Source organism: Schistocerca gregaria, chromosome 8 (assembly GCF_023897955.1).
Source record: "Schistocerca gregaria isolate iqSchGreg1 chromosome 8, iqSchGreg1.2, whole genome shotgun sequence".
NCBI classification, from domain to species: Eukaryota; Metazoa; Arthropoda; class Insecta; order Orthoptera; family Acrididae; genus Schistocerca; species Schistocerca gregaria.
The window spans coordinates 167,802,650-167,827,202 of record NC_064927.1 but is presented as its reverse complement, the minus strand read 5'-3'; the positions used below and the strand labels follow the sequence as shown (position 1 = coordinate 167,827,202).

The window sequence follows — 24,553 nt, the reverse complement described above, 5'->3', positions numbered from 1 at the left end:
TTCATGGGGGGGGGGGGGGGTAGTGTGACATAGTTTTTATATAAACGTACAGTTAGCAAAAATTCGATTACTTCAATAGTCATATTTTCATTAACATGTGGAACTGTGATGGTTTCCCAATTAGTGCTTATCCTTATTTAAATAAATTTTCTTGCTGGACTAAACGACCATCATGCAGTCTACATGTTAAACACATTACCCACTTAATTAAAAGTAACCATACTCTACTGTGATCTGCCCTTCATCATTAGATAAACCAGTGGCTTCAATGGAACATTGTAATTACTAAAGAATTTCATATATTTATCGCCTGTTTCATCATAAACAGATATACTGAGTAATTTGTTATGATTTCTCGTTTTAAAGGTACATTATCATCGCTGCAGGCGGTTTTCATGTGCTTGTCTGTTAGCGATGTTCTGAATCGGAACGCGTCCGTCAACAACGAAATAGTCATGAGTGTGAAGGCTATAGCTTTTTATCATGAATTATGTACATTGAACGTTTTTTAAAACCCACAGTGCCCTTTGCAAATATTTGACAGCATGAAACAGAACAAGTGTGGGGAAATTTTAAAAAATCTGGTTGTCCTATGTTGTGAATGCATTGTATTTAATGGATTACAGATCAGAAATCATTACATAAATCTGCTTTCTGCACTAATGATGTTTTCTGTCCTCAGGATCTTGTTCCAAGTTGTCACGTTACGTCGGTTTCCAAAACGTTGTTTCAACAGGCAGACACGTAAAAAAGTTTTTGACGAGAAGAAACTGTACTTCATCAAGATAACGCACCCGAACTGTCATTAAAATCGGAAATCATAAACAAATGCACTTTTAACTGCACGGCCTAACGGTGTGCGGGACTGTAGCCCAACTTCATGGAGACGGTTGCGAATGGTCCTCGCCGATACCCCAGGAGCAACAGTGTCCCTAATTTGCTGGGAAGTGGCGGTGCGGTCCCCTACGGCACTGCGTAGGATCCTACGGTCTTGGCCTGCAACCGTGCGTCGCTGCGGTCCGGTCCCAGGTCGACGGGCACGTGCACCTTCCGCCGACCACTGGCGACAACATCGATGTACTGTGGAGACCTCACGCCCCACGTGTTGAGCAATTCGGCGGTACGTCCACCCGGCCTCCCGCATGCCCACTATACGCCCTCGCTCAAAGTCCGTCAACTGCACATACGGTTCACGTCCACGCTGTCGCGGCATGCTACCAGTGTTAAAGACTGCGATGGAGCTCCGCATGCCACGGCAAACTGGCTGACACTGACGGCGGCGGTGCACAAATGCTGCGCAGCTAGCGCCATTCGACGGCCATCACCGCGGTTCGTGGTGTGTCCGCTGTGCCGTGCGTGTGATCATTGCTTGTACAGCCCTCTCGCAGTGTCCGGAGCAAGTATGGTGGGTCTGACACACCGGTGTCAATGTGTTCTTTTTTCCATTTCCAGGACTAGTTGCAGGCTATTTTCACAATTTTCCATTCATTCGGTATATATGACTCACACTGCACTGCACAATGTTATTTCACATGCTCAGACAATCTTAATTAGTCACTAATTCAACATTCATTCTTCATGTAGACATTCCACTTACTGCACAAACATTTTAATAATATGCCAACAGAAACGCAACCAGTGTAGCCGTCTCCGTCCCGCAGTACAGATGTCAAGGAGTTGTTCCCCTCGAAGACGACGGATTCGCGTCCTCCCATTGGCATGATGAAGAAGGTACCGTGGTTCATCATACAGCGCCCTGCCATTGCGCCGGCGTCCAGTGGCGACGGTCACGTGCTCATCTCAGTCGTAGTTGTTGATGTTGGCACTCGCACGGGTCGTCGGCTACGGAGGATCATCGTTAGGAACGTTCGGTGCTCTGTGTGTTCTGACATACTTGTATTTGGTGGAGCGTTAAAGTCTCATATTAGCTCCGCCATAGTTCGTCACATGTCCTGTTTCACCAGTCTGTAATGACGGGTGGCTGCCCAAACCCACGACGTCTGGACGTGGTTTCACCTTAGTTTTGCCACGTGTTGAAAAGATCCCACTACCCCTCGAACACCAGACACGTCGTTCTGTTTCCTAAATACTCGATCTGAGGCTCCGGACCGTCACAGTCTGCCCCTGGTCACATTCAGACAGATTGCGCGTCTTCTCATTTCTACAAGCGGGCGGTACGGCGCTGATATACGTGCATATATTTGACTAGCAGTCATTCCTCTCCAGGTGAAATTGTTATCGCCTGGACGAGTTTGTATCGATAGAAAGTCCACCGTCATAATGTTCTGGATTATCAGTGTATATCTCTAAACTATGATTGACTTTGAGTCCATATGGTGAATTCATTCTTTTATATAATTGCTAGTACAACATTTCGTTGATATTGGACCAAGGAGGCAAGTGGTATTGTACGATTTACACTACTGGCCATTAAAATTGCTACACCAAGAAGAAATGCAGATGATAAACGGGTATTCATTGGACAAATATATTATACTAGAACTGACATGTGATACATTTTCACGCAATTTGGGTGCATAGATCCTGAGAAATCAGTACCCAGAACAACCACCTCTGGCCATAATAACAGCCTCGATACGCCTGGGCATTGAGTCAAACAGATCTTGGATGGTGTGTACAGGTACAGCTGCCCATGCAGCTTCAACACGATACCACAGTTTATCAAGAGTAGTGACTGACGTATTGTGACGAGCCAGTTGCTCGGCCACCATTGATCAGACGTTTTCAGTTGGTGAGAGATCTGGAGAATGTCCTGGCCAGGGCAGCAGTCGAACATTTTCTGTATCCGGAAAGGCTCGTACAGGACCTGCAACATGCGGTCGTGCATTATCGTGCTGAAATGTAGGGTATCGCAGGGATCGAATGAATGGTTGAGCCACGGGTCGTAACACATCTGAAATATAACGTCCCTGTTCGAAGTGTCGACAGTGCGAACAAGAGGTGACCGAGACTTGTAACCAATGGCACCCCATACCACCACGCCGGGTGATACGACTGTATGGCGATGTCGAATACACGCCTCCAATGTGCGTTCAGCGCGATGTGGCCAAACACGGATGCGACCATCATGATGCTGTAAACAGAAGCTGGATCCATCCGGAAAAATGACGTTTTGCCATTCGGTCACCCAGGTTCGTCGTTGAGTACAGCATTGCAGGCGCTCCTGCCTGTGATGCAGCATCAAGGGTAACCGCAGCCATGGTCTCCGAGCTGATAGTCCATGCTGCTACAAAAGACGTCGAACTGTTCGTGCAGATGGTTGTCTTGTAAACGTCCCCATCTGTTGACCCAGGGGTCGAGACGTGGCTGCACGATCCGTTACAGCCAGGCGGATAAGATGGCTATCATCTCGACTGCTAGTGATACGAGGCTGTTGGGATCCAGCACGGCGTTCCGTATTACCCGCCTGAACCCACCGATTCCATATTCTGCTAACAGTCATTGGATCTCGACCAACGCGAGCAGCAGTGTCGCGATACGATAAACCGCAATCGCGATAGACTACAATCCGACCTTTATCGAAGTCGGAAACGTGTTGGTACTCATTTTTCCTCCTTACAACGTTTCACCAGGCAACGCCGGTCGACTGCTGTTTGTGTATGAGAAATCGGTTGGAAACTTTCCTGATGTCAGCACGTTGTAGGTGTCGCCACTGGCGCCATCCTTGTGTGGATGCTCTGAATAGCTGATCATTTGCATATCACAGCATCTCCTTCCTGTCTGTTAAATTTCGCGTCTGTGGCACGTCACCTTCGTGGGGTAATAATTTTAATGGCCAGTAGTGTAGCTTTTCTCTATATGCACGTATGCTGCAGCATTCCAGACGATGTAAGGCTAGGCGCAAATTGAGAAGCGTATAGCACGTGTGACGTGACACGACACTACAACGCGAAACGCACGTGCCGCACGGGTCACGCGGGTGCAGCGAATATTGCGACGCGTACAAGATACTTCGCACGCGACGACTGGCGACGCTCTGCGCTGACTGAACCGAAGCACGCGCAACCTCTTATCTTTCTCAAACCTTTTTACAGAAACTATTCTCTGAAAATATATGATTTTTGCCTTACTTGTAGCGTTATATGTCAGCTTCGTGCCCATCACCTCGCTAATGACCATTCTTATTGTGATGTACACATTTTAGTAAGACACTACGCAAAACTCATAACGTTTGCAACGAAAATTAGGGGTCGCTATGATTTTGCGTTTGGTGCGTATTAGTCCATATATTGCTGCGTATGAAATGTAGCTAACATGCTGAATTGTTGTTTAGGCTTGGGAGGAGATCTCTATCTGCCTCCGATCTCGAGAAAATGGATCCCATGTAGCGCGCTCACTTCCGATCTCACCCCAGCGAGAATGAAATACTCGCAACGTCTCTCGTATCTCCTAAACCGCTCCAGACATCGAAACGAAAGTTTGGGAAATGATAGCACACAAGGAGGAGAGTGTTTTGCCAATTATTAAACACACGGAACTTTCTTATCTATGGCGACTTATCACTACTTATACTTCTCCTTGCCAAAGGAGCAAGCAGGTTTTAGGTCTAAAAGAAATTGTTGTGATCAAGTCCTTGCCCACACAACCTTTATCGAAAAGCGTTATCAGGATAAGAAGAAAACTGGCGTTGTCCTTTTGGATCTAACCTCAGCATACGATACAGTGTGGAGGGATGGCCTACTTTATAAACTGATGGAAAAAACTCAGAGCAGCCAGACCTATAATCTTATGAAGAACATTCTAACTGGAAGAAAAATTAGAGTTACTCTTAATGGCAGAACCAGCAGATGCGTAGCGCTCAACAACGGACTCCCACAGGGCTCGGTACTAGCCCCCTTATTGTTTAACTTGTACACTGCGGATATCCCAGAAACAGCGTCCCGTAAGTTTATATACGCGGACGATTTGGCAATAGCTTATCAAAGCAAATATTTTGAAACAATAGAGCGGAAAGTGAACGAAGACCTAAACATGCTGCACCTATACTACACCAAATGGCATCTCCAACCAAATCCAGACAAGACAGTAAGTGTAAACATGCATCTCTATAATAGAGCAGCCAAGAGAAAGCTGAACATCTGCATGAGTAACCAGACCATTAGACATGAAGACAATCCTCGGTACCTTGGAGTGAAGCTCGACCGATCCCTAACGTACAGAGCCCATCTAGAGGACACAAAACAAAAACTGAAAACTAGAAATGCCATTCTAGCTAAACTCACCGGAACCACTTGGGGATGTGATGCAAATACCTTGAGAACTTCTGCCTTGGCACTGGTATACAGCGTGGCCGAGTATTGTGCACCTGTATGGGCCAGAAGTGTGCATGTATCAAAAATCGATATCCAGCTTAGAGAAACAATGAGAATAATATCGGGAGCACTTAAACCTACCCCTATAGATTGGCTACCCGTACTGTCCAACATAGCACCACCTGAAATCAGAAGAAATCAGCTGCTGTCAAGAGAATATAGCAAAATACTGGCAAATCCAAACCTACCCATACATCAGGACCTGACACCGAAAAACCGCCTGAGATCGAGGTCACCTCTATGGCAAATAGGTGAAGAGGTGTTTCCCTTCGACCCAGAAAATGAATGGAAAAGTTTATGGAGTAGAAGCGCAGTAAAGAACAAAAAACTAGTTACTGACCCAAGCATACAAATAGAGGGCTTTAAGCTTCCCAGAAGAGTTTGGACTACGCTGAACCGTGTGAGGACGGGTGTCGGAAGATGCAGGGAGATGATGACAACATGGGGCCTCGCGAACGACCCTCAGTGCGAATGTGGACTCAATCAATCAATGGCCCACTTGATCGAGTGTACTGTGCATGGTTTTAATGGTGAACTGGAGGATATACATAATCTCACGGACAATGCCATTGAATGGCTAAAAAAATAAGTCATATAGTATAAAATTTTGTATTTTGTATTATGTAATTAGGTAAAGCTGAATGTCTCATTTTTAATGCTGTAATGTTCAAATTTAATATTTCGCCTTGTAAATGCCGATCGAGTAAATAAATAAATAATAATACTTCTCTTTTTATTTATTTCACTCCAGTGACAGCTAGGGAAGCAAGAGCTTCCTAGTATGAAAATAAACATGAAATTTCTTCTTTTATGTTACTGCAAACCGATACTATGAGGTTTTTCGTAAGCTATTGAGCTCTGTAATTGCCAATTGCCTGTTTAATGAGCCCCTAAGTTTCGGAATGCTGTCTCAATAGCTGCTGTGAGATGAGTTTGGCAAATTACATTGTGACAAAGGAAGTACAATTAAACCAGTCACCAAGAGAAATGTGGCCTTTACTCATAAATGATGATGCTTCTTCGAATGAGAAAAGGTTAACAAATCACACAAAAACAGACTGGAAATTCTGTTGGAATTTTGCTGGAATCCCCGTATTTTTAACACTGAGCGACGGGAATGGAAACTTACCAAAGGATTTTATTCCTTCTGTTGATCTGAGCAGTATTAAAATAATGACGAGCGTTCCTTCAGACGGAATGGCACATGCCAGATACTGTTTGCTCACCTAGGGTATGCTAAACTGACAATGCGTGATCGCGAATAAAATAGTTGTTATTGAGAAAAATAAACAATTTATCTGTCCCACAACACAATGGTCAGTGTATTGTCAGCAACAAAGCATGATGCGCGGGACAGGAATGCACAAGCTAGCCATGTGTGCCTTGTGAGATGGCGTTCGAAAAACATTGTCATGAAGTTAGATCTGCCTTTGTCAGCAGCACATTTCAACAAATGAAATATATCTGATCATAACACTCTTTTAGGATATTCCTACTTTCGTAATAGTACCGACCATTTTCTTCATTTGTGTAGCCTATTGTTGTATAATTAGTTTATTAATGTTGATAATGTCCATGCAACAAGTGAAATGCTTTTCTCATCAAGGCGAACCAACTAAAACATTGTTATTTGTGAGTGCTTTTCGACTGTTTCTAGCTTGCAGTGGAAATATGTTGTTCACATGCATGTACTACATCCATATCAGAGCAATCACAGTGAAATTTCTATACTTTAGATCTTGGACGCTTTTTACCAGAAGCACAAAGGGATCACAACTGTGGAGATCATATCTTTTTAAATTTTTGTAACAGATCGTACAGATACACTAGCTTACTAGGCAGCGAGAAGATAACCTTGCTTTACTTTCCTGCCTTGATTCTCAATCACATAATTTTATAATATTCCTTGCTTCCTTATTCACTACCCTCTGTCCCTTCTTGCGATCTGAAAACATCACGGAGGCATATGGTGCAATTCCAGCGGCCAATGGCTCATCAGTTACTGAAGTATACATTTTTCTTGACAGAAGAAAAACAAACCAGAACTATGCAGATATAAATAACAGAAAAGTATAACGTGCTAACGAAGAAAGCTGGAGCTTTTAAATGGCGAATAACGAAACACTTCCCAAAGGCAATAAAATTCAGTACACAGAAAGGCAAAATTTATCGTATGCGATATACTGCCACTGCTGATATGCGCCGTTCCGATGTGGGCACATGGCCGAGCTACTTTTCCGCTCCCCGCCACAAATTTCCCACGGTGCTAGCGAGGCAAGCGCGGCGCGAGAAACTGTGCCTCAACCACAACGCCGCGCCACCTGGCGGAGGCGCGTGTCGCGTCGCAGTTTGCGCGGTCACACTTGAACCTGTGATGTTACAAAAACGTGCGCTGCGCTGCGTCGTGCCACACGTGCTATACGCGTCTCAATTTGGTCCTAGCCTAACGTATAGCCTGTGAAGCATCCACCTGGATCCCTCTCCACACAGCTTTCCATATGCTTATGTTTATGACAATTGCAGATTAAAAAAAATGGCTCTGAGCACTATGGGACTTAACATCTATGGTCATCAGTCCCCTAGAACTTAGAACTACTTAAACCTAACTAACCTAAGGACATCACACACATCCATGCCCGAGGCAGGATTCGAACCAGCGACCGTAGCAGTCACGTGGTTCCGGACTGAGCGCCTTAACCGCGAGACCACCGCGGCCGGCAACTGCAGATTATTACGCCATATATCGACGACATAACAGGACTTACGCACGGAAATTCGGATCTCTCCGTGTAGTTGGTATCAATTTACAATGCCTAAAACAATTTACCTTCAGTACTGTGTGATATCATCATGACAGTAATGTATACGATTGTGTAATGCTGCTAAGTACCACTCCACACTCCATTTCATTAAAAGTTTTCGTACAGACTCACGTAGAATCCACAGCACTAGACGTTAACGCGGGAAGTGGAAACAAAATCAGAAAGTAGCTTGATAAATGCGAATACACTCCTGGAAATGGAAAGAAGAATACATTGACACCGGTGTGTCAGACCCACCATACTTGCTCCGGACACTGCGTGAGGGCTGTACAAGCAATGATCACACCCACTGCACAACGGACACACCAGGAACCGCGGTGTTGGCCGTCGAATGGCGCTAGCTGCGCAGCATTTGTGCACCGCCGCCGTCAGTGTCAGCCAGTTTGCCGTGGCATACGGAGCTCCATCGCAGTCTTTAACACTGGTAGCATGCCGCGACAGCGTGGACGTGAACCGTATGTGCAGTTGACGGACTTTGAGCGAGGGCGTATAGAGGGCATGCGGGAGGCCGGGTGGACGTACCGCCGAATTGCTCAACACGTGGGGCGTGAGGTCTCCACAGTACTTCGATGTTGTCGCCAGTGGTCGGCGGAAGGTGCACGTGCCCGTCGACCTGGGGCCGGACCGCAGCGACGCACGGATGCACGCCAAGACCGTAGGATCCTACGCAGCGCTGTAGGGGACCGCACCGCCACTTCCCAGCAAATTAGGGACACTGTTGCTCCTGGGGTATCGGCGAGGACCATTCGCAACCGTCTCCATGAAGCTGGGCTACGGTCCCGCACACCGTTAGGCCGTCTTCCGCTCACGCCCCAACATCGTGCAGCCCGCCTCCAGTGGTGTCGCGACAGGCGTGAATGGAGGGACGAATGGAGACGTGTCGTCTTCAGCGATGAGAGTCGCTTCTGCCTTGGTGCCAATGATGGTCGTATGCGTGTTTGGCGCCGTGCAGGTGAGCGCCACAATCAGGACTGCATACGACCGAGGCACACAGGGCCAACACCCGGCATCATGGTGTGGGGAGCGATCTCCTACACTGGCTGTACACCTCTGGTGATCGTCGAGGGGACACTGAATAGTGCACGGTACATCCAAACCGTCATCGAACCCATCGTTCTGCCATTCCTAGACCGGCAAGGGAACTTGCTGTTCCAACAGGACAATGCACGTCCGCATGTATCCCGTGCCACCCAACGTGCTCTAGAAGGTGTAAGTCAACTACCCTGGCCAGCAAGATCTCCGGATCTGTCCCCCATTGAGCATGTTTGGGACTGGATGAAGCGTCGTCTCATGCGGTCTGCACGACCAGCACGAACGCTGGTCCAATTGAGGCGCCAGGTGGAAATGGCATGGCAAGCCGTTCCACAGGACTACATCCAGCATCTCTACGATCGTCTCCATGGGAGAATAGCAGCCTGCATTGCTGCGAAAGGTGGATATACACTGTACTAGTGCCGACATTGTGCATGCTCAGTTGCCTGTGTCTATGTGCCTGTGGTTCTGTCAATGTGATCATGTGATGTATCTGACCCCAGGAATGTGTCAATAAAGTTTCCCCTTCCTGGGACAATGAATTCACGGTGTTCTTACTTCAATTTCCAGGAGTGTATTAGAGGAAGAATTACAAATAAAAGCACCAGAAACATAACTCTAGTAAATAACACACAGCCCAAACCAAAAGAAAGAGACGGTAATGGCATGAGAGAATAGGATGACAGGAGCCACAGGAAGCGAAATGATGAAGGCGAAAAGGAAGGTACCGAAAAGAGCGCAGGGATATTCATCAGGAGTATACAGGGTGATTCTGAGAACAGAAGAAGCAATGGATGAGGCCTTTGGTCATCAAGGACCGGGTAAGGCTGCCACACACTCCATCTGCATTCAGGAGAACGCCGATTCAAATCTACGTCCCACCTAGATCGCTGTTGTCCTCGATTTCCATAAATAGCTTTAGGCAAATGCCAGTATGCTTTCGTTAAAAGGACACGGCCAATATCTGTGATTATATATCCCCAAACATGGTACGTACTACGCCTCTAGCTAGTTCATCTTCAGCGTGACATTAAGCCCCAATCATCTTTCCTTTTCCATAGATTAGCAGTGGAACTCTAAAGACAATCGATGGTTGTAATAAACATCATTCCTCTAGACAATGCTGGCCATTAGAGACGTGCATATATTCAGATTTCTCTTATTTTGGTTACCAATTACTGTGCAGTACACTTATTTAAAACTGATAAAATAGTCATACGTATACATCTGGAATGCACAGTCATATCTGGTTAGTGTACCACCTTGGAATTTACTCAGCAGAAGGAATTTTAAGGGATGCAGTTAAAGGTGGAATAAAATTACAGAACACCAACGTTGAAGGTAATTTACTGACATTTCTTTTCATTTCGATACAATAAGTCTCCGGCTTTTATCGTCACAACTAATCTTCTGTCATTCAATGGGAGCCGGTCTGTCATTCGTATGGCGTGGCTCTAGCTGCAACAGAGAGAACGACAAATGGACTTAGTTAAGGCACAGTCTATCAGAGGTATGGAACACATCCTGACCATCTATATTAAAATTTGCTGAAACCTAAAGCAGACAACATAAAACTTCTTGGACCTGCTACCTACTTCGAGGTGATCGAAACTCGTCGAATACCCAAGTAGATTATTGAAATACATTTATTGCCTAAAATAATACAATTAATAATAATAAATATAATTATTTGAACATTCCCTTTTGCTAATAGCAAAAGCAAAAAGATTAAGTAGTAGAGCCTACATTATAATGATAATACATTTATTAGCAAGTAATATCAATCTCTATCGCCTTATAATAGAGAAATTTAATTGAATTTTCCTTCAGCGCTTGGCAAAATTGATAATAATAGAAAGTCTTCTCTACCTAATATTACAATAGAGAAATTTCTGGAAGTTTTTCTTAAAATGTCCGCAACTTTGCGGCTAAAACATTACACAGTATGAACTTAATTTCCTGTTATTCTACGTAATAAAATTGTGTTTCTGTTAAAAGAAATGATGCCAGCGCAATATAAAAGTTTAATGCGTATTTTATAAACGCTTAAAGATTAGTGACGTGGTATCTGTTCCGTCCCTCCCCATCGCTAGCTGTTATTTAAGGAGCTCTCGAGAATGCTGTCTTGACGTTGAAAAAGTGAAGAGGAAGAAAAAGAGCGAGAGAGTCTCAGATTTAGCTTGCAGAACAGCTCATCCGCTACGGTGAATGGAAGTGCCCTCCGTAGGATGAAATTTTGTTATGAGAAGAATATTTCATTTTGTTTTACACGTTCAACCCAGATCAGGTGGCCTGAAATCACTTATAAATGTACAGGGTCACTGTTTCTTACCTGAATATCATGCAATAGGCACGAATTTACAGGAGGCAGTCTCCAACTCTATTTAAACAAAAGAGCCAAAGAAACTGGTACACCTGCCTAATAGCGTGTAGGGCCTCCGCGAACACGCTGAAGTGCCGCAACACATGGCATGGTCTCGACTAACGTCTGAAGTGATTCAAATGTATGTGAATTCCGAAGGGACCAAACTGTTGGGGTCATCGGTCCCTAGACTTATACACTACTTAAACTAACTTACGCTAAGAACAACATTTACACCCATGCCCGAGGGAGGACTCGAACCTCCGGCGGGCGTGGCCGCCTAATCCGTGACATAGCTCGTTAAACCGCGCGGCCACTCCCCGCGGCGTCTGAAGTGGTGTTGGAGGGAACTGACACCATGAATCCTGCAAGTCTGTCCTTAAATCCCTAAGAGTATGAGGGAGTGGTGATCTCTTCTGAATAGTGTCTTGCAAAGCATTCCAGATATTCTCAATAATATTCATGTGTGGGAAGGTTGGTGGTCAACGAAAGTATTTAATCTCAGACGAGTGTTACTGGAGTCACTCTGTAGCAATTCTGGACGTGTGGGGTGTCGTATTGTCCTGCTGGAATTGCCAAGTCCGTCGGAGTGCACAATGGACATGAATGGATGCAGATGATCAGATAAGATGTTTACTTACGTGTCACTTATCAGAGTCGTATCGAGACGTATCCGTGGTGGCATATCACTCCAACAACACACGCCCCACACCATAACAAAGCCTCCACCAGCTTGAACAGTCACATGCAGGGTCCATGGATTAAGGAAGTTGTCTTCATGCCCGTACACATCCATCCATTCGATATAATTTGAAACGAGACTCGTCCGACCAGACAGCATGTTTCCTGTCGTCAACAGTTCAATGTCGGTGGTGATGGGCCCAGGCGAGGCGTAAAGCTTTGTCTCGTGCAGTTATCAACGGTACACGAGTGGGCCTTCGGCTCCGAAGACCCATATCGATGAAGTTTCGTTGAATGGTTTACACGCTGACACTTGATCGCGCAGCTTTGAAATCTGCAGCAATTCTCAGAATCGTTGCACTTGTGTCACCTTGAACGATTCTCTTCAGTCGTCGTTGGTCACGCTCTTGCAAGAACTTTTTCCAGCCTCAGCGATCTCGCACATTTGATGTTTCGCCGGATTTCTAATATGCACGGTGCACTCGTGAAATGGTAGTACGGGAAAATCGCCACTTCATCGCCACTTCGGAGATACTATTTCCCATTGCTCGTGCATCGACTATAACAACATGTAGAAACTCACTTAAATCTTGATAAGCTGCCATTATAGCAGCAGTAATCGATCTAACGACTGCGCCAGACACTTGTTGTCTTATATTGGAGTTGCCGACCGCAGTGCCATACTCTGTCTCTTTACATATCTCTGTATTTGAATAGGCATGCCGATACCAGTTTCTTTGGCGCTTCTGTGTATTTCGCCCTTTGGCGAAAGCAAATTTTTTTGTGCCTTGCGTCTATAAACCATTATCAACAAATATGTGGCCAAGGTTAGAATTCGCAGAGACCAACATGAACCAGCATGTACTGCAAGGAACGTTACGTATAAACATTGCAGATTTTCAAGTAGGGCCATTATTAGTGTTTACATATATCACGTAAGAGTACAGAAAGTGCTTTTGGGTGACCAACTCCCACAGAAGTATAAGAAGCAGTCTTTTTTATCTTAAACGTACAGCAATGGAGTAGTATTTTCTCAGCAGACGTTTTTCACTTTTATTTGTAAAGCGTCATCAAATGTGATCAGTAACGTTTCTACATACGATAAAAATAATATGTTTTTATATATTGTCTCCTGTACACTCAAACACCATTTTTCTTGCTGCGTTTATAGCTACTTTTCACTATTTATGAAACAATAGTTTTTTCATTATGTTGCAGGCGAAAACAGATTTTACCCCGGGACTCGCTTTTCTCGCATATTTGAAGACTTTTTTCGTTTAACTCCAGTTCGATTTTCTACAATTCACTGCATTTTCGTAAAACTTCACATAATTTGACTTCATACAAAAATACATTAAGGTTTTTTCAACCGTAGCTTCTGCTAGCAGTGACAGCAACAATCATTTATCTTTAAAACATCTAAAACGATACTCAAAAGACGTAACTAACAAGTACAAAAAAACATCCGTTAGAAAATTTGTTTTTAATTCTGTAAAATCACAAAGTTAAATACCTTTAATATAGGTAAAATGTTTAGTGAAGAGCCACTGATGATGTGTAACAAATGCAGCGAAATGCCTCTGGTGCGAAAACTTGTGTTGATTACAGTACACTTAGATTAGAAAAGAATGCTTAGAGTATCACAAGAATTATTTTATATTATTGTGTTAATACACTGACGGAAAAAGTAGCAACTCCACACAGCGTCGTGTGCTAGTACTATGAGTGTGTGTGAGTACTAGCACACGACGCTGTGGTGCATTATGCCTACTACCTGAGCCCCATCTTATTCTGTTACTCGCTTCTGTGAACGGGAACGCGTTATGTAGATCTTGGTGCCTCTCGCGTCCATCTAGAAAAGGTAATGATTTTACTATTTTATATTTCTAGTTTTTACTGAGTTTAACGAAGGCGATGTTGGCCTGATATATTCGACGATGCCCTTTGGCTACACTGACTAAAGGATTCCTCTAAGAAATACCAAATGAAGGTATTTGCTCTTTCAATAGTTGATCTGTTTATACATGCTTATAAATTATCCAAGTCTGCACAACGCGATCGAGATTCTTAAGTAGATGTATTTGTTCTCCGTTTTCTATGTAGATAACCTGAAGATGCCAAAAGAAGGCGAAACGCGTCGCTGAAAAATAAAAAACTAAAACTACAACTAAGACCGTTTTTAACCAATACCGTTAAGCACTGGTTTGCTGTATGTCACATATGGATTGGAAGAATTTCTTTCGTTCTTATTGATATCAAGTTAATATACAAAGAGGTACTGAGTTACTAGTAGCTTCATATGTAGTAAGTTCTACATCTGGTTTGATTTGCGCACTTTCTTCTTGCATATGGTTCGCTACGCACTGTGGCGATATTCCTGTAGTCCTGCGCTGTTAGAAAGGGAGGAATTTATGACGCGCTTCCTCTTCGGGAACCTGCCGAGCTGGGTGCACGGTATGGCGAGGCAGGTAAAGTCTGCCAGGGCCACTTACAGCGGAACAGTGGCGACCGACTGTGTTGCAAATGGCAGAGGTCTCGCACTGCTCACGTTATGAAGACTCACAAGTGAACGCTTTTCCTTTCTAAACAGGGAGTCAGCAATGCAAAGATACCTTCTGGGTAATGAGAGCGAATTTTCAGCAGCGCTCAGCTGAACGACAGAAACTTTGTTCATTAAAAGACGTGACGTATTGGAATGCAACGGCTGAGTGTTTCAGGGCAGACATCGTCTTTTTCAGAGCCTCTCGAAAGCGCTGTGCACTTGAAGTTACATGCTCTTTTGCATTCTTGTGGTGGGAGAGGGGGGAGGAGGAGCATGCCACCGGCGTGAGGGGCTGGAGGTGAGTTTGGCCAAGCATCTCAAGCAGGCTGGAGCGAGTTCCAGCAGCTCTTCTGTGCTGACTTTGGTGTACGTGTAACCAATGGCACTCCATACCATCACGCTGGGTGATACACGCTTCCAATGTGCGTTCACCGCGATGTCGCCAAACACGGATGGGACTATCATGATGCTGTCAGCAGAACCTGTATTCATCCGAAAAAATTACGTTTTGCCATTCGAGCACCCAGGTTCGTCGTTGAGTACACCATCTCAGGCGCTCCTGTCTGTGATGCAGCGTCAAGGGTAACCGCAGCCATGGTCTGCGAGCTGATAGTCCATGCTGCTGCAAACGTCGTCGAACTGTTCGTGCAGATGGTTGTTGTATTGCAAACGTCTCCATCTGTTGACTGAGGGATCGAGACGTGGCTGCACGATCCGTTACAGCCATGCGGATAAGATGCCTGTCATCTCGACTGCTAGTGATAAGAGACTGTTGGGATCCAGCACGGCGTTCCGTATTACCCTCCTGAACCCACCGATTCCATATCCTGCTCTGTCATTCGATCTCGACCAACGCGAGCAGCAATGTCGCAATACGATAAACCGCAATCGCGATAGGCCACAATCCGACCTTTATCACTGTCGGAAACGTGATGGTACGCCTTTCTCCTCCTTACGTGAGGCATCACAACAACGTTTCACCAGGCACCGCCAGTCTACTGCTCTTTGTGTATGAGAAATCGGTTGGAAACTTTCCTCATGTCAAATGGCCCTGTGCACTGTGGGACTTAACTTCTGACGTCATCGGTCGCCTAGAACTTACAACTACTTAAATCTAACTTACCTAAGGACATAACACACATCCATTCCCGAGGCAGGATTCGAACCTGCGTACAGTTCCAGACTGTAGCGCCTAGAACCTCATGTCAGCACGTTGTAGGTGTCGCCACCGGCGCCAATTTTGTGTGAACGGTCTGAAAAGCTAATTATTTGCATATCACAGCATCTTCTTCCTGGCGGTTAAATTTCGCGTCTGTAGCATGTCATCTTCGTGTTGTAGCAATTTTAATGGTCAGTAGTGTATTATTGTCAGTTCTTTTGATTCGGGGCTGCATCTTGGTTACGGGGGCAAAAAGATCGCACAGATCCGAACTCGGATGGTGAGTCATGCTGACCTTGTCAACCCGATTCTGCGGTGTAGAGAACACTTGTTCGTGTTTGGAGTTAGGGAGGTTTCAGTGAGCAGTAGTTTGCCTTTATTCGAAATAGAAGTCTTTCACCCTGCAGTGCGCAGTGCAGTGGACTTTACTATCAGCATCAGTGGGCAGCGGAGGCGTACTAAGGCATCAGCATATCTACGTACACTGCTTACAAAAGAAAGGAGATCCTGCCTTGCAGCCACAGAGCGGCATCTGCAGCCGTAACCATCGGCGAGAACAGCGCACAATGCGAAGTTTCGATTCGGCAACGTGGGTAGGAAGGTTAGATATCATATTAGACAACGTGGCGGTTAAATTAACTGTAATATGTGGTTATTCCGACCAGAAACGTAGTTAATGATCTTTTGGCCTTTTCTTGTCGTGTTGTGTGAGTCGAGTACTCACCCATCTTAATTGTTTAAGAGTACAGATATCACTAAGTCCTCGACGTGCTAACTGTACTTGTTTCTCGGACTCTGTCCCTGTCGGTTTTCGCTCCGGTACTTCTGAATTCGCACCGCAGACACCGATAAAAATAGCTTCTCTGCCTGCTTCGGCGATCATTGTCAGCTGTGTTTTGAACTCTAGTATCGGGTGGCGCCGTGAATAGCCGGAATCGTCACGAGTAGAGGACTGCTTGGCCCATTGGATAACTCGTTAAAAATTAAACGCGGATCAAGCATGAAAACAGGAAGAAGGAGTACTGCACTGTGTTGCGATCCGTGTTGGAAGATTTGACTCTTGAATTCCTTCATTGTAACATAGTTCACGCCCATTTATTTGTTGTTTTCATTTCTGTGAGAGGTCTACGCGGCATTTCGCATGCTCCTCTCGTCATTCATCACAGAATATGAATCGAGTTGTAGAAATACGTTACCGTCGCAAGTAAATGTGATGAACAGTTCAGAGCGGAGACCACAACAACAACAGCGACCAAGAATAATAAATTATATTTTGACCAAAATCCCCTTTTTCTCAAAATTTTATCCCGACTTCTCACTGACAGTCTCCTACGTGACGTTGACGACATATTGAAAATAGGTACTCGAAGTGCACTGATGTGACTGGAATTGTCAAATACTCCTACGCTAGCTTTTACAACTGGGAAATAAAACTTCCATGTCTTCTCAATGCTATAAGGAATTAGTCCACAGAAATACGTGACTGCGTTTTTTCTTTCTTTCGTTTTCTGTATCCTACTGTCTTGTGATGACTCCACAGCTATTTACGAGATATGGTATTTTGAAAAGTTCCACCATAGACACCTGCACAATACCTGTGATAGCACACACTCAATAATAACGTAAATGCATACACTAGTTATATGGATTCCTATCAATAACCAGACAATTGACCATAACAGGTTGTGTTCAAAATGATCACCGGCAGAGGACATACACGCTTCCAGTATGGTATGAAACGACTAGCATTTCAGAGGAGATATTCGAGCAGGCTGCAGTAATACATCGTTGCATATCATCGGGTATACTTAGTATTTCCTTGCACACAACTTCTTTTAGATTTCAACACAGAAAAAGTATACAGGCATCAGATATTGGGAACAGACCAGTCAACGTACAGGTCCTCTCCGTCCACTCAAACGATTTGGAAACAATTCTTGAACACATGCTCTAGTAGTTCGTGCACAGCATGGACAGTCATCATCTGGACGCGATAGGTTCCACGTAGTCTACAGAGGAACGTATTGTACCATCAGTGGAAGATGGTCTGTTAGGAGCCTGCGATAGTTGTGCACGTTCAGTGTTCCTTTTATCTGAAACCGGCCTACGACCTGATGGTTCACCATCCCACATCATACTTTTAAGCTACACGGATGCTGACGGTCCACATGACAAACCCAACGAAGGTTGTCAAGAGGCCAACAGTGCATTGTTTGGCGGTTGACCTGGATATCATTATCAAAGGTGGCTGGATCACTAACCAAGATACATGATACATCTGGAGTGTAAAGTCTTAATGCCCACGTACAGAAGTTCACACGATTCTTATAGTGGTTTCCATGTAGCTCTTGATGGAGAGAGATGTGAAGCGGTGGAACCTATGTCTATTGCTGCATTACTAACCAAGATACATGATACATCTGGAGTATACAGTCCTAATGTCCACGTATAGAAGTTAACACGATTCTTATAGTGGTTCCCATGCAACTCTTGACGGAGAGAGATATGAAGGGGTGGAACATATGTCGACGGAGAATGAGTAGAACGCTTGGCTGTGTCATGCCACTTCTACGCACGATAGCGAGGAAGGTAACGTGCGGATTAACTGCAACAGCAGCAAGAACATTAATTTCCCCCATCTTCTGTCGTCATTTGTTTCTTTCTGTTACGTTGTATTGGTGTACCATCACTTTCAAGTAACTGGTTGACGAGGTTGATAAATAACTAATCTAGGGGACTGATGACCTCAGTAGTTAAGTCCCATAGTGCTCAGAGCCATTTGAACCAAATAACTAATGTTGATGGTTGATGTCTGGCGGGATGTATTGCGCATCCACGGGACATGGGCACCTCGACTTCTTCCGCATTAGTAAATCCCATCGCCCACGCCGGCCGGGTTGGCCGAACGGTTCTACGCGCTACAGTCTGGAACCGCGAGACCGCTACGGTCGCAGGTTCGAATCCTGCCTCGGGCATGGATTTGTGTGATGTCATGAGGTTAGTTAGGTTTAAGTAGTTCTAAGTTGTAGGGGACTGATGACCACAAAAGTTAAGTCCCATAGTGCTCAGAGCCATTTGAACCATCGCCCACTTACGACCTACTGTTTGGACTACCATAAACAAACTGACTAGCAAGTAACCGTGCACTAAAGCAACACATAAGCACACTGCAAGCAAACATAACAACACCGCACATGGCAACTACACAGGCTGAATGGCACAAACAAGTGTCGGTGTGGAAACTTTTCAAACCACAATATCTCGAAAACGACTCGCACTAGACCCCTGCAACAAACACCATTGACATTCTGATTTACCCCACTTTTAGTTTGTTAATACCACGAGGCACAGTTCCGTTTAAAAAGTACACTATGTGATCAAAAGTATCCGGACACCCCTCAAAACATACATTTTTCGTATTAGGTGCAGTGTGCTGCCACCTATTGCCAGTAATCCATATCAGCGACCTCAGTAGTCATTAGATATCGTGAGAGAGCAGAAAGGGGCGCTCCGCGGAACATGGACATCGAACGTGGTCAGGTGATTGGTGTCACTCGTGTCATACGTCTGTACGCGAGATTTCCACACTCATAAACATCCCTAGGTCCACTGTTTCCAATATGATAGTGAAGTGGAAACGTGAAGGGACACATACAGCACTAAAGGGTACAGGCCGACCTCGTCTGTTGTCTGACAGAGACCGCCGACAGTTGAAGAGACAGACGTCTATCCAGACCATCACGCAGGAATTCCAAACTGCATCAGTATCTACTGCAAGTACTATGACAGAGGCGGGAGGTGAGAAAACTTGGATTTCATGGTCGAGCTGCTGTTCATAAGCCACACATCACGCCGACAAATTCTAGACGACGCCTCGATTGGTGTAAGGAGCGTAAACATTGGACGACTGAACAATGGAAAAATGTTGTGTGGAATGACGAATCATGGTACACAATGTGGCGATACGATGGCAGGCTGTGGGCATGCCCGGTGAACGTCTTCTGCCAGCGTGTTTAGCGTAAACAGTAAAATTCGGAGGCCGTGGTGTTATGGTGTGGTCGTGTTTTTCATGGTGTGGGGCTTGCACGGCTTGTTGTTTTGCGTGGCACTGTCAGAGCACAGGCCTATATTGATGTTTTAAGCACCTTATCGCTTCTCACTGTTGTAGAGTAATTCGGGGATGGCGATTCCATCTTTCAAAACGATCGAGCACCTGTTCATAATGGACGGTCTGTGGCGGAGTGGTTACACGACAATAACATCCCAACATCCCTGTAATGGACTGGCCTGTACAGAGTCCTGGCCTGAATCCTATAGAACACCTTTGGATGTTTTGGAACGCTGAATTTGTTCCAGGCCTCACCGACCAACATCGATACCTCTGCTCAGTGCAACGCTCCGTGAAGAATGAGCTGCTATTCCGCATGATATCTTCCAGCACCCGAGTCAACGTATGCCTGCGAGAGTGAAAACTGTCATCAAGGCTAAGGGTGGTCCAACCTCATATTGAATTCCAGCATTACCAATTGAGGGCGTCACGAACTTGTGAGTCATTTTCAGCCAGGTGTCCGGATACTTTTGATCACATAGTGTATATGTTCGTACAAACAAATTACACTTCCCAAGTGTTATTACAGTCTGTTTATTGGCTAACGGTACGAGTCCCTAACTACAAATCCATATTGTCAAAAACTCAAATCTATAGCATTTTTCATTTCCGCACGTTTTGCGGCGCAAGTTTTAGATGATTTTTCCTGGCTGGCGCCAATGGCAACGCCAGAAATAGTTGCTGATAAAATCCTTATTATAGAAATTGTCCTAGCAGAAGCTCTGGGATCCTGAAAATCCATATACAGGGCGTAACGGATGTAAGTGCAGATATTTTGGTTGGTGACAGGACGTTGTTGTCAGCAACATTACATCAGTATTTATGTCATTTTCAGACCAACAGTTAATTAAGTTAATTATAGCCGTTACAAGTCGTACGTTTTTGGGTTGGTTAGTACTCCCAAGTACATGTGGCAAGAGCAAACAATTGATGCTCATTTTACCGTGTGGAGCAGATCAGGTTTGAAATGCAGACACGTGGGCGCAAATCGGTTGTCTGTACAGACAAGTGCAGACCGCTTCGCGGCCACTGTACAAGCATATAGAAAACATTTGATCGTAAATTTTGTGAGATGTTTGTGGGAACACTGTTCGAAAACCATCAACACACTGATGAGTGTGCATACACTCCTGGAAATGGAAAAAAGAACACATTGACACCGGTGTGTGTCTGACCCACCATACTTGCTCCGGACAGTGCGAAAGGGCTGTACAAGCAATGATCACACGCACGGCACAACGGACACACCAGGAACCGCGGTGTTGGCCGTCGAATGGCGCTAGCTGCGCAGCATTTGTGCACCGCCGCCGTCAGTGTCAGCCAGTTTGCCGTGGCATACGGAGCTCCATCGCAGTCTTTAACACTGGTAGCATGCCGCGACAGCGTGGACGTGAACCGTATGTGCAGTTGAAGGACTTTGAGCGAGGGCGTGCGGGAGGCCGGGTGGACGTACCGCCGAATTGCTCAACACGTGGGGCGTGAGGTCTCCACAGTACATCGATGTTGTCGCCAGAGGTCGGCGGAAGGTGCACGTGCCCGTCGACCTGGGACCGGACCGCAGCGACGCACGAATACACGCCAAGACCGTAGGATCCTACGCAGTGCCTTAGGGGACCGCACCGCCACTTCCCAGCAAATTAGGGACACTGTTGCTCCTGGGGTATCGGCGAGGACCATTCGCAACCGTCTCCATGAAGCGGGGCTGCGGTCCCGCACACCGTTAGGCCGTCTTCCGCTCACGCGGCAACATCGTGCAGCCCGCCTCCAATGGTGTCGCGACAGGCGTGAATGGAGGTACGAATGGAGACGTGTCGTCTTCAGCGATGAGAGTCGCTTCTGCCTTGGTGCCAATGATGGTCGTATGCGTGTTTGGCGCCGTGCAGGTGAGCGCCACAATCAGGACTGCATACGACCGAGGCACACAGGGCCAACACCCGGCATCATGGTGTGGGGAGCGATCTCCTACACTGGCCGTACACCTCTGGTGATCGTCGAGGGGACACTGAATAGTGCACGGTACATCCAAACCGTCATCGAACCGATCGTTCTACCATTCCTATACCGGCAAGGGAACTTGCTGTTCCAACAGGACAGTGCACGTCCGCATGTATCCCGTGCCACCCAACGTGCTCTAGAAGGCGTCAGTCAACTACCCTGGCCAGCAAGATCTCCGGATCTGTCCCCCATTGAGCATGTTTGGGACTGGATGAAGCGTCGTCTCACGCGGTCTGCACGTCCAGCACGAACGCTGGTCCAATTGAGGCGCCAGGTGGAAATGGCATGGCAAGCCGTTCCACATGACTACATCCAGCATCTCTAAGATCGTCTCCATGGGAGAATAGCAGCCTGCATTGGTGCGAAAGGTGGATATACACTGTACTAGTGCCGACATTGTGCATGCTCTGTTGCCTGTGTCTATGTGCCTGTGGTTCTGTCAGTGTGATCATGTGATGTATCTGACCCCAGGAATGTGTCAATAAAGTTTCCCCTTCCTGGGACAATGATTTCACGGTGTTCTTATTTCAATTTCCAGGAGTGTATTAATATACCACAAGTAAAAACATTTATACTTACACTCGTAACACGGTGTATTTCAATCTTGGGTGAAGAAACAGGCACGGAACTGCAGCTAAGTGAATAGTTTAATTTTGTTCAGTTCAGCGTTCTATTTGTTTGTTTAGGTCATATTTTATTGCCTCTACTGACCTGCTTCAGGAATGTCATCAGTCATGCAACCAAAATTCTGGGTGAATGACAAAAATGGCACTACGGTCGCAGGTTCGAATCCTGCCTCGTGCATGGACGTGTGTGATATGCTTAGATTAGTTAGGTTTAAGTAGTTCTAAGTTCTAGGGGACTGATGGTTCAAAAATGGTTCAAATGGCTCTAAGCACTATGGGACTTAACACCTGAGGTCGTCAGTCCCCTAGACTTAGCACTACTTAAACCTAAATAACCTAACGACATCACACACATCCATGCGCGAGGCAGAATTCGAACCGGCGACCGTAGCAGCCAAGTGGGGGGGACTGATGAACTCTGATGTTAAGTACCACAGTGCTCAGAGCCATTTGAACCATTCTGAACGGGTTATGTACATGGACAGACACGATGCAAATTTAGAAAACGTTTCTTCAGAAAGACGGCCTCCTTTCTGTATGCAACTGGAACCAAGCTGCTGCTCGATATGAGTAGTTGTGAGGTGTGAGAGAACGAAAATAAAAACAGCAAGTGTCACACTTACCAGGTAGCGAGAAACAGCTTCCGGGAAACTGCAATCGTAGGTGGAGCCGCTCTGCAATAGTAGCTGAAAGTCCGCGGCCCCATTGGACGTTTCGTGCGGGAAGCATACGATACGTGGGCGGGTGCCATCCACGCGAGTGGGGAGTCCGCTGACTAGAGACCGGTACAGGCGTTCTTCGGCGTGCGTGTCCCCTAAAATCCACTCTGAATACACACGGAACGCGCACTTGAATGGGTCATCAATACCTGGCAGGTTAAAACGATAAGGCCCCGCTTCAATGCCAATTTGGCAAACGATGGTCGGGTATCCTGGAAACCTGATGTACAGCCTTCCACTGTCGTTGAGGACACGGCATTTCACCGGACGATCTTCATGAGGACGCTGCACCCTCACCTGGAAGTATTCGTCTGGTAGCTGTGAATTCGTAGTGCAGTACATTTTATTCTCACTAAACCCTCCTACGGCACCTGTTCCGGTGTAGTAAAAATACGAAAGAAGGGGTCGTATCAGGCTGAGGTTAGAGCCTGCCGTTGCGTTTCCTTCGAACGAGCATGTGTAGTGCGAGTACCCGCGTGGTAGAGCGAGGCGAAAGTCGGCGACTTCGGTCCCTTCCGATAAGCCGTCCTCCGGCTCACAAATGAGGGGTGGCGCACTGGCTATGAAAAGGACGAGTGCGTCTTCGGGCCTGGAAGGAGAATACCGGAATCGCGCCTCCTCGAAGTAATATCCAGCGTTGCGGCCGCTGGACACTGAGGCCATCGTCAGCAGCAGCAGGCTGCAAACCCTGCCCGAGCTCTTCATGGCGCACGGCACTCCGTCACTGCCCGATCCCCAGACACTGAGCCTACTGTTGTGCTATGAATGCGGCATCCCGGCGTCACAGCCGTACGTCACTGTGCTAGTTTTTGTTTCTGCGTTTGTCCGCCGCCGCAGTTTCTTGTGAGCGAGTCTTTTGGCTGACGTCACCACAGCTGCTGCGGCTGCTCTGTGTCCCAGAGCCAACTTTTTATTGCCTCCTGTGACTTTCTCCTTGCTTGCTTTTTGTGCCTGATTGACATGTGACAAAATCGTGTAACACTGTTTCATTGTGAACTGAATGACGTCATTCCGCAAGAATCTCCAATAAGACTCCTGCGAAATTCTCTTCGCCGAAGCCAATGGGGCATTATTTTACTCCTCCCACCTCTTTTCTCTCACCCTGCTTCCAATGCCGAAAACACGCGTATATCTTGGAGAATCGGGTTTTCTTCCGGTAATCTGCGTCGTACTT

At 46.1% G+C, this 24,553-nt stretch overlaps 1 protein-coding gene across 1 annotated transcript; it reads right to left on the bottom strand.

The window, feature by feature from the left end:
* Nucleotides 1-10,518: 10,518 nt before the first annotated feature.
* Nucleotides 10,519-24,125, bottom strand: LOC126284435 (uncharacterized). The gene is made up of 2 exons (XM_049983358.1): nt 23,284-24,125; nt 10,519-10,645 (listed from the first exon to the last, which is right to left on the bottom strand). The coding sequence occupies exons 1-2, from the start codon at nt 24,082-24,084 to the stop codon at nt 10,601-10,603; spliced, it is 846 nt and encodes a 281-aa protein (XP_049839315.1). The 5' UTR covers nt 24,085-24,125; the 3' UTR covers nt 10,519-10,600.
* Between the last annotated feature and the right edge of the window lie 428 nt (nt 24,126-24,553).